Source organism: Limulus polyphemus, unplaced genomic scaffold (assembly GCF_000517525.1).
Source record: "Limulus polyphemus unplaced genomic scaffold, Limulus_polyphemus-2.1.2 Scaffold122, whole genome shotgun sequence".
NCBI lineage: Eukaryota > Metazoa > Arthropoda > Merostomata > Xiphosura > Limulidae > Limulus > Limulus polyphemus.
The window spans coordinates 953,562-965,124 of record NW_013665732.1 but is presented as its reverse complement, the minus strand read 5'-3'; the positions used below and the strand labels follow the sequence as shown (position 1 = coordinate 965,124).

The following is an 11,563-nucleotide window of genomic DNA, read 5'->3' as shown; positions in this document are numbered from 1 at the left end:
GGTGGTGATGACTAGCTGCCTTCCCTCTAGTCTTTCACTGCTAAACTAGGGACGACTAGTGTAGATAACCCCTCGTGTGGCTCTGCTCGAATTTCCACACAAACCTAGCTCTTGACGATTAACCCACATGTCGCGTAGGATATCTTTGCAAATTCCAATCATCTCCATTTTCTATTTTCCAGCCTTCTTTCCACCAACTTTAAGATGGTGTTTCTTGAGATTAACATTTGTGTTGAAATTTATGCAGTAAATTATACTGCTTAATATACATTTTAACTTCAAAGTATAGATTTTGTGAATTGAGGTTTTTCTTTATAAGAAAGTATAATGTGCTAAAAAATACCAGAAATTCAGACAGTATAACATAATAATATCGTTTATACTTTGTTAAGGCAGAAAGTTAAGGAATTTTAACAGCTGTTTAAATTTTTACAGCTTTGGAGAAACTAAATTTCTTTTTCTTTTTTTTAAATCTCTGTTAAGAAATTTCGTGTACAGGTATTCATAAGCGAGGTCATGACCCCTAACATTTTAATCTATATAGACTTAAAGTAGAAACAATTTTTTAATAAAAATGTCAAAGCAATCTAAAATCAACCTGGATGATAGAAAACAGATATTCTGTGCGTCATCTGTAAGCTATATAAAAAACCTATGAAATGTCGATATAATACTTGACCGTTACAAAACCACTATCAATTTTATTGAATTGTCGATAAAAAACTATATATCAAAAGTAAAACTGCAACAATAGATGTCAGTGTTATTAATTTCAAACCTAAACCCATCGGTACGATTCAGTCCCGCTATTGCGTAAGGAGAAGTCTTGTAGACGGTGGGTGCTGCTGACTGGTTATCCTCCCTCTAGTAAGTAGTTTTAGATTAAGGTTAGCTTTGCCTCAAACTTAAAAAGCATGCTCACAAAAATCGAGACACGAAAAAAGTAAAACAATAATTGATTATAGAATTGTTGGAAGAAATGTGTTCTTCCCCCAACGAGTATCGATTTATAGCGTTATTAGCCCTAACACTTACCACTGAACCACCTGGGGGGGGGGGACTGGAAGAAAGTAATAAGGCCAAACAAAAATACAGTTAGTTTAAATTAAGTATCCTGGTGAGTGAGCGGTAATTTTATAGTCTTATAACACTAAAATTCAGGGTTTGATCATCCGCGGTCAACATAGCACACATAGCCCATTGTATAGTTTTACGCTGAAACAACAAGAAGATTAAAATAAGATAAAACTTTTGTGAAAGTTAAATAAATGGAATAAGAAAAACCTTAAACTAAAGAAAATACGACTGTTTCACCGAAACTACTGGTGAATAAAGCATTGGTCTTTCGAGACAGACATTAAGACTACAGGGCAGAAATGTGGAAGGTACGTCTTTGTTGTTGCAATATTTGAGATACAGGTATGTTGAGATTGCCACTATTTATATGATATTCTCAGAATCGCTCTCTGACCTTGCGCCTAGGCTCACTGGTGTGTATAACTTGGAACAAAGATGACAGGATACGCAGAAAACAACCGACACTTAGATAAAAGTAGCAGTTCGTTTGATGGAACATTGGCCTTTTTGGTCTCGCTAACATGCAGACTACACTAATATAACGTGAAGCAGGGGTTAATGGTTACACAGTAAGTAGCCGATTCTGATAAACAACTGAAACATCATTTCATGGAATATTGTCCTTTTGGTCTGACCACCAAAATACAATAATCAACTTGAACCCAATGACACAACAGGGATGGCCGCAAGGACAACATCGAGGATCTTCGTCAGAGTAATAGAAATCATTTCGTTCAAGAGTGTCACGAAGACGTAAGCCATGTTATAAACAACTACGGGTGAGTCGGTGAAATTGTTCTGTCTGGTGTCCTCTTGTAGAATATAGAATTTGTCCATGATGATTGTACAAATGTATGGGGAGGAACAGCGCAACGGTAATGTAATACGTTTGGTTTATACTTGGTCTCTTGCATCGACTCGGATTGAATTAAGAAAACAAGGTAACGCGTTTGGATAAAACATATTTTATAAGTCTTGTGAAGAAATCCCTGTTGTCACAGCAAAAACGACTAAAATGGGGTATTGTATGGAATACAGAGTAGATTTAAAGTGTCACGAGTCGCAGCATAATTAGGAATGGGGTGAGGGTGTATTTTTTTAATTTAGGTTGCAAAATTGGATACAGTGCAATCTCGACCAAATAGATTAGATTGCTAAAAACATCTAACGGAATAATACTTGATCGTAATCACGTTAGTGTTTATTAAGATACTGAAAGTTTCATAGAGTGTGTTAAAAAACCAATAAGTAAATGTTTGAATTCTGTCGAGTGCTATATATACATAAAAATCGGTATTTAGTTTATTAATAACATATGTGAATATCAAATAATTGTAATTTCTTTTCTTGATTTTAAGTGTCCTATAAGTCGTATCTTCGACCAAAATAATTTAATTTAATTTATTAATTCATTGTTTTACTAGTCCTTTTAGTGTTTCACTACCTGATATATTTTACCTAAATTCTTAAAATACACACTATTGTTGTTCTGATTCACTTAAAGAAGAACTAGAATTGCTGTTCTCTTTGCACGACATTTAATGAGTTATATAGTAAACATATTTAAAACTTTTACACATGTAACTCGGTAATTATTAACATTACTCACTGCCCTCTATGTTTACCTTTTGAATGATTCTCAGTAATATGAAAGATGAAAGTTAGGGTGGTTGGTTGAGTTTGTACTGGTTAGGGTGTTTGATTGGGTGTTATACTGGTTAAAGTATTAATTCTTTTTGGGGGGATTATACATGTTAAAGAACTGAGTTTGTGCCAATTAGGTGTTTGGTTGGGTGTCATAAAGTTTGTTTGTTTGTTTTGAAGTTATGCACGAAGCTAAACAATGGGCTATCTGTGCTCTGCCCACCATGAATATCGAAACCCGGTTTCTAGCTTTGTAAGTCCGCAGACATACCGCTGTACCACTGGGGGGCGTCATAAAGTTTAGAGGGTTTTTCGATTATAAAAGATAAGGTGGTGGGTTGGGTTTATACTAGTATTGGTGTTCGGTTGTTTAATGGGTGTTATACAAGTTTGGGTGATTGATTGTAAACACTTTTACACGGATAGTGCTTTGAGAAATAGAAAGGAAGTTGCTAAAATATTATTTTTTGTGGTTAAGAAGCATATTGTCTGGACTAGGACGTGAAGTACTTAAAAGCGATTACAAAATATCTTATTGGGTTCAAAAAGGAATAATAACATCCGTAATCATGAAAAAATGTGTACAAGTATCGCGTTTTTAATAATTCCAGTTTTTATTGTTTTGTGGAAAAAGTGCTCTGAACAAAAAAGTAAATCTGCATAGGGCGATATTTTTTTCTGAGTTGTTGATTTTTATGTAAGCCTTTGAAAATTTTGTTTTTCAACTTGTGATTTTGCAACGCTTGATGAAAGGTTTCACCTGATGTTCGGATAATGCACTTGAAGTTGCTAAAAAACGTAATTCTTATTTACTTAAATCTTCCTTGGATTTATGTGAAAATTATAACGTTAATTTTCTACCATAATAAATCTTTTACGATTTTATTTGTAGTTTTACAGTGTTTATGTAAGACATGAATTTTTTATTCATAATATGTTATAAAACTTCTCGTATTTATAGACAGGGAAGGAAATAAATTGGAAATATTAACGTATGTAAGCAAAGCCACTTTTGTACATCTACCAGGCTTTACTTTATTGTCCTGCAAACATGTATTAAAAGACCCTGCTATCAAATACCGGAAATGTTCTTTAGTGGATAAGGGAATATTTTTTCACTGTTCAAGATTTTATTCCGCTCTTTTTTTCAATGAACAACCAAGTAGAACGTATTATACTTTTCCTTTAAAGATTTAAAGTCATTTGACTAATACTTGGGCAGTTCATGTCACAAATAGCATTTTACGAGTGCAGCAGTGTTTGTATAAACCTGTGCTTTCAATTATTTAGATCTAATATATGTGATTTTGTTTTATTTTTTTTATCAGACTAATGCGTTGTGTACTTCCAGGCCCACCGGAACAAGTTCAGAACTGCACCATTTCTAATTACAGTAGTGAATCTCTATTCGTTGAGTGTGTTCCTGGAGATGATGGCGGTCTTGAACAGCTTTTCCATGTCGAGGCCTATTTGTCTGGATCCCAAGTACTCCAGGCTAACGTCACCAGAAACAGACAACCAGTTTTCAGGCTTTCTGGACTCATTCCTGGAGCTTCATTTGATTTGTTCGTTTATTCTTCTAACGATAAAGGGAAAAGTCCAGCTGTCACTTTAACTGCTCAAACACAGGTGTCCGCTAGGTGGCTAAGAGGTGAGATTTGTGAGAGTTTAAAGCATAAGCATTCAGTATATCAGAGGCATAATTAATAATCAATTTTGTTTGTCGTTTGTGGTATAAAGGGTACTCAGAACCACATTAACAGATAACAGAAACAAATAAACCCAAAGTTTAATAGTGCACAATAAATATTTAAAATGAGACTGTCCCTAGTGTCGAAATACAATAAAACTGTTTTACTTAAAACAATTGGTATTGTATTTTGAGACTGTAGACAGTTTCATATTGAATACTTATTGTATACTATTAAACGCCAGCTTTATTTCTTTACAAATCTCTGTGAAAACTTACACAAGTGTCATCTAATCTTATTACAAACAAATAACATTACGTTTCTGTTTTATAGAGTAAACACAAAAAACATATATTACGTTTCTGTTTTATAGGGTAAACACAAAAACATACATTACGTTTCTCTTTTATAGGGTAAACACAACAAACATACATTACGTTTCTCTTTTATAGGGTAAACACAACAAACATACATTACGTTTCTCTTTTATAGGGTAAACACAACAAACATACATTACGTTTCTGTTTTATAGGGTCATAATGTTTGTTGTGTTTACCCTATAAAACAGAAACGTAATGTATGTTTGTTGTGTTTACCCTATAAAAGAGAAACGTAATGTATGTTTGTTGTGTTTACCCTATAAAAGAGAAACGTAATGTATGTTTTTTGTGTTTACCCTACAAAAGAGAAACGTAATGTATGTTTGTTGTGTTTACCCTATAAAACAGAAACGTAATGTATGTTTGTTGTGTTTCCCCTATAAAACAGAAACGTAATGTATGTTTGTTGTGTCTACCCTATAAAACAGAAACGTAATGTATGTTTGTTGTGTCTCGATAAATATAATTATGTGATGCAGAACAAAATCTCCAAACAAAATCCATTTCAAAGCATTGACACCAAAGCATCACAGTAATAAATATAGACAGCATTATCTCTGTTAAACGTAGTAATTTTTTGACTGACCTCAATATTTATTAAACAAATTAGTATTATTTTCATATACTTTTCATCTTCTTACCTGAATAGTGTTACTATACTGATGTTAGTAATATTCATTTTCTTCTGATCCTTACTTCTATGATAAGCCCACCCATTTTATCCAAACAACTTTGAATTCGGAGACCTTTGACAAACGATTATAAAATTTAAGTTTTGTTTTGTAAATTTTCTTTATGAAAATTTATGTTTTAATTGTATTTTATCTCCTGCTTTGTTCTGATCCTGCCTCTGACATTTATCGTTTTAACAGGACTGTAGGATTATGATTTTTTTTCTCAGCTGAATTAGTTCTGGGAAAGAAAATGTTCAACTCTGCTAAATTCGAATGACCTCGACTGTCCTGAGAAACTTAATACATACACGTGTAATATCATCCATATCACTTATTCATCAGGTATTTTGAGTTTGGAATGGACTAGTCCTTCCGAGGGCTTATTAAGCTAGGAATCACAGTTCCAATCCTTGTTGCGAACATAAGTGGGCTCGTACAGCTTCACGTAAGGGAATGAACAGAAGAGACACTTCTGAAGCAACTCTGCAGTTTTGACAAATTTTATCTTTCATATTCCAAACTTATTTCATTGAAGTTGAATTAGGAATGTCATTTAGAATCTTTGTGTTATCATAATAATATTTGTAAGCAGTTACTATTTAGTTGGCACAAGACTCTTTATACATTATAAATAGGTAGGTTATTCCCTTTTTTGTATTATGTTCAACAGTCCTGAAATGCATAGTACGGTTTATGTATATTTCCACACAACAGAATTTTCACCAAAACTACTTTATCCTAGCAAATTAGTTACAGCAAATCTTTTAGTTTGAGTTTAAAGTTAAAATGACTTTTTGATTTAAATCACTTTGGCTGGGAACACGACATTATTGTATAAATATGATATTTGTTTTGTAAAATTTAAATTATTAATTCATCGGTGTCTTGTGATGTTCTAAACGATTTTTAAATTATAGGAAAAATTATATATCATTGTTTCTAAAAGCTTCGTCTGCCAATAATATTTAGTATTTATTGAAACTAAAAAGTTTTCTTTTTTAGTTTAATTAAAAAGTTTTTTAAACGAATTCGTAATATTCTGATATCAACGTTTCTGATGTACTGGTTAATCAATAACTTATTTCTAAAACAGAATCCAGTCGATTAAGCGTCCTCTTTGACTTAAAACGTTTATCAGCTGTTTTTATAGCTAAGAGTTATTAAGTCATATAATCATCTGTTTTCCTTTTGCTCACGCAAATATATCGTCATCTGTACAGAAGTGTCAGACAGAGGAGAGAGATATATTACACGCCCTTTACAGTTTAGGAAACATTTAACATTAAATTTCCAGTAACAGTTTTCAAAATGACCTTTCTCAAGAACTTTTTAAAAGTTTATCTTTTCTCGGTTATTAATAAATCAGATAATTCCTTTTTCTGTTATATCTATTTTACGAACATTAAATGGTGTTTTAAAACAATTAACTGAATATTTATTACGAAATCTATGTACAAAAAAAAACTTAAAGTGATTATAATAAACTGACTACCTCTCAGAAAAACGTTATAGAAATTCACTGTAAATATTTTTAAACATATTAGGTAAACCTTTTACTTTGAATGTCGACGCGGTTAAAAAAAAGATTAATTTCAGACAAATAAAGCATTTTAAATGGATACTCAATGAGCACGCATGAAGAACATATTGAACACTTTAATGTTTTCCTCTTCAACAGTAAGAATTTCTCTACCAACAGATCACCCGGTTACTATTATACCTCACCTGGGAATATTTGTGGGAGCCGTTTCTGCTTTAACATTCCTTGCTATTATCATTGTTCTGCTGGTAAAAAAGAGAGCAGAACGCTCAGAGAGGAGTAGTGGTAAGTAAGCCAGGTTTTTTGAATAGTAAAATTTAAGTATTTGAAAACAGAATTTTTAGCATATCTAAAAATCCATTTCATTACTGACCAAAAGGACAGAAAAATGTTCTATAAATATCAACATTCACAACTGTGCAAAATAAAATAGTGACAACAAGTTGATGATCGAAACCTGTCAAACTTCCATCTTATATTAATTAAGAAAAAATGTCATAAGGCTGACATTATTTAAGTTTGTAATAGTGTTTACTAGTTTATTACTTTTAATTTGTGTAGCTGAATGAATATAAAACTTTTGTTATATTCACTTAATAGCGTCAGCTTTACATATAAAGGGCTACCGAGTAAATGATGACCTGTAAGTAGGAATACGTCCTGATGTTGTTTTCTGTAATGTTTACTTATTTCGTACCGAACTGGTCTAGTGATACAATAAGTGTTTAGCACAGACCTGGTCTAGTGATACATTCAGTGTTTAGTACAGACCTGGTCTAGTGATGCAGTCTGTGTTTAGTACTCAACTAGTCTAGTGATACAATCAGCACTTAGTACAGAACTGGTGTAGCGATACAATTAGCACTTAATACAGAACTGGTCTAGTGATAAAGTCAGTACTTAGTGCAGAACTGGTCTAGTGATAAAGTCGGTACTTACTGCAGAACTGGTCTACCAATACAGTCAGCACTTAGTACAGAACTGGTCTAGCGATACAATCAGCACTTAATACAGAACTGATCTAGTGATACAATCAGTGCTTAGTGTAGAACTGGTCTAGTGATACAATCAGTACTTATCACAGAGCTGGTCTAGTGAAACAATCAGTGCCTTTTAGTATTAACTTGTACGTAAAGATGTTTTATGACAGTCCTCTTAAAAACTTCTGATATTCCTCAAATTAACACTTTTGGGGTAGTTTGATTTCTAATAGTTTTTGAAATGATACCCGTAAGCGATTTTATGTCCAATGTGATGGGAATTTTTGGATTTTTGCTTCATCATGATTTTAAATACTATCCGTGTATTCCAGTGAAACTGGCTAAATAATTTTCAGTCATTACATTATAGCAATGTTTTAAAAAATACTATCAACTTTCTTTAGATTGTCTATTTGAAAAAATCATCTAAATATGATACATCATGTTGATTCTTTATGAAGGCTTTTCTGCTTTGATGAAGTATTGCTCTATGAATGCTTTTCTGCTCTGGTGAGGCGTTTCTTTATGAAAGCTTTTCTACCCTAATGAAGTGTTATTTATGAAGGCTTTTCTGCCCTAATGATGTGTTTCTTTGTGAAAGCTTTTCTGCCTTTATGAAGTGTTTTTTTATGAAAATGTTTTTGTCTTGATGAAGTGTTTCTTTATGAAAGCTTTTTCTGTTCTGATGAAATGTTTCTTCATGAAGATTTTTCTGCCTTAATGAAAAAACCTAGAAATATGTCCCCCAGTGGCACAGCAGTATGTCTGCGGATTTACAACGCTAGTAACCGGGTTTCGATACTCCGGGTAGGCAGAGCACAGATAGCCCATTATGTAGCTTTGTGCTTAAATTAATAAAGCAAACAAACCTAGAAATATTATTCAAAGGAGTTAAGCAAGTAAGAACGTTTGATTTAGTTTATTTCAGGTATTTATCGAAAACTACACGATAGCCATTTCTGACTTCGAACTGATAAACAAGAGAGAATGCAGCTAGACACCTCTCTAAGGTCTTGGTCTACTTTAATCAAATAGTACTCATAACGTATCCCCGATCCCAATATGCGGAGCGCGATTTTGCAGCAATTTTTCATTTCTAAATAAGTCATGTTACAAATATTACTGCTTATAGCTTATTTGATAAAATAGAATTTGTATAACATTATAAAACATTTTTCAAAAACGGAACTTCTCCTATCGCATTTTAAACTCAAAATTCATTAGGTTTTATACGAAATTGAACAATATTCTTGCTACTAACAATTCGTTTAAAGGTTTTACAGAATACCACAACCTCTTCTGGTCTACAATTAAGTTTCTAAAAATTTTTTGAAGGTAATATTGGACCTTTTTAACATATTGACCACCATTGATTTTACCTTCTGTTAGTCTAAACTTTTACTAATACTAGTTATATAACAGTTCCATATATGGTATAGCATCACATATTAGTTAAATTGTATTAGTTTTGTGTCACTGACTTTAGTTGTCATAGTTACGATTGTTGTAACTTATTTTAGTTGTCATAGTTATGATTGATGTAACTTCCTTTTCCTGTGGTTATTATTATTATTGGAATTTCTCTAATATTATCGAGTTTCCTCTACAGAAGATAAAACTTTATTTATTACGTTTTATTGGTTTATTAGATAAAAAACATTAATTAAAATTGGCTTAATGGTGTTAGATACATCTCATAGCATAGTTGGTTCACTGACGTCGCTGTGATTCACAATAACATAAAACAACTGTTAAAAGAGACATTGTTGGAAAAACTCATTTATTTATTCAAAGTATCTTTAATGTATTATTTTCCCTTATACTACATTTAACATTGATATATTTTAATTAGAATACACACATATTAAATGTTTATTGAACGATTCAGTATTCATTTTATTTTTTATTTTGTGTCTTCATAAACATTAGTTTTTGGCTTTACTAATATTGGTACTGTCCTGCTACTTGAACTCACGCCTAAGCAGTAACATGTGTATTAGCAATTCATTTCAGATATCAGATTCTTCTAAATTACTGTCGGATTCCTTTATTGGGTTTTCATTGGTCACAAAACTTTCTTCGGGAGGATTGTAGAAAATTTTGTTTATATACTGTTATACTGATGTTACGTTGTTCAACAAACATTAAGTATACTTGAAGCTAAAGTGTTTGTATTCAGTCACTGGCTAGAATTTGTAACATATCTAGCTTCATTATTTATTATTATACTTTTACTATATATATTTTTTTGCATTATTAGCTTAGTATGTGAATTTAGGACTAGTCTGAATCTTCGAGGCTGGCCGAAACTCAAGAGATCTTATTGGGTTCACAACCGAAAATATCGCTAACAATGAGAATACTTAACTGATTGAACAAAGCATTCTAATCTTGATAACTATATTTAGTTAAAGATACTCATTACCAATTTGATCATTACCAGTTTTGATCTAAGTAGGTATTATCTTGCTCTGATTGGAAGTTAATATTAATAATTAAATTGTAAAAATACAAGATGAAATAGTCTGTAGGGCGGACTGTGTAATGAATAAGTAAAATAGTTTGCATATTTGCATGAAGGAAATATGTACCATTAGTTTTTGGAAATTACACTAGTTTTATAACCACTCTAGAGATAGGAGATAACTTAACGGGTACAGAGTGCTTGTATGAAGAAAAAATGGTTCGAGAGAGAGAGAGATTGACAGAAAGGAGAACAAAGAAAAAACGAACATATGAACTGACAGAGAGAGTAGCAGGAAGATATAAAAATAAAAAAAAATAGAAAGAGGATGAATAAGGTAATGAATCAGCAGAGTTACTGATTAGAATAAAAAGAGAGAAGTTAGAGAATCAAAATGCTAGAGTAGAAAGAAGAGAGAGGACAGAAAGAAATCTAATATGTATAAAAGCCAGTTGTCTTTTGGTAACGCTCTGTTCGTCTGTGTCGCTTAGCAACAAAACTATGAACTCATTTGTTTAACAACAAGTAAAAGCTTGGAATTGTTTATTCTTTCATTGGGGAGGGGTGTTTTTGAGCCAGACTAGTTTCGGAGAATTCCACTATCAGTGACCCTGGACACTACCGCCAATAAAATATCAGACCAAACCAAGCCTTTCTAGTAGTGAGGTATCGAAAATCGAACTGGTTTATTTAAGTGTTTTACACTCACAAAAAAAAGAAACCTATCATTCTATAGGTATGTGAAGAACTTGTAGCATTCCGCCACAATTTAATTATTCGTATTGTTAGCCGACACTGGGCAGCTGTAGTACATAATTGAATAGAGTTGTTTAAACATTTGTTTAACAACAAGTAAAAGCTTGGAATGATATATTCTTCCATTCAATTATGTACTACAGCTGCCCAGTGTCGGCTAACAATACGAATAATTAAATTGTGGCGGAATGCTACAAGTTCTTCAAATACCTATAGAATGATAGGTTTCTTTTTTTTGTGAGTGTAAAACACTTAAATACACCATTTCGATTTTCGATACCTCACTACTAGAAAGGCTTGGTTTGGTCTGATATTTTATTGGCGGGGGTGTCCAGGGTCTCTTCGAGAGGGAATTCT

General features: G+C 32.4%; 1 protein-coding gene across 1 annotated transcript in view; it reads left to right on the top strand.

The window, feature by feature from the left end:
• LOC106472622 overlaps nucleotides 1-11,563 on the top strand; it is a 42,433-nt gene that overhangs the window by 23,077 nt on the left and 7,793 nt on the right. The window contains exons 8-9 of the mRNA XM_022402091.1: nucleotides 4,073-4,372; nucleotides 7,166-7,291. Coding sequence (XP_022257799.1) covers nucleotides 4,073-4,372; nucleotides 7,166-7,291 — 426 coding nt within the window. The remainder of the gene's footprint in view (nucleotides 1-4,072; nucleotides 4,373-7,165; nucleotides 7,292-11,563) is intronic.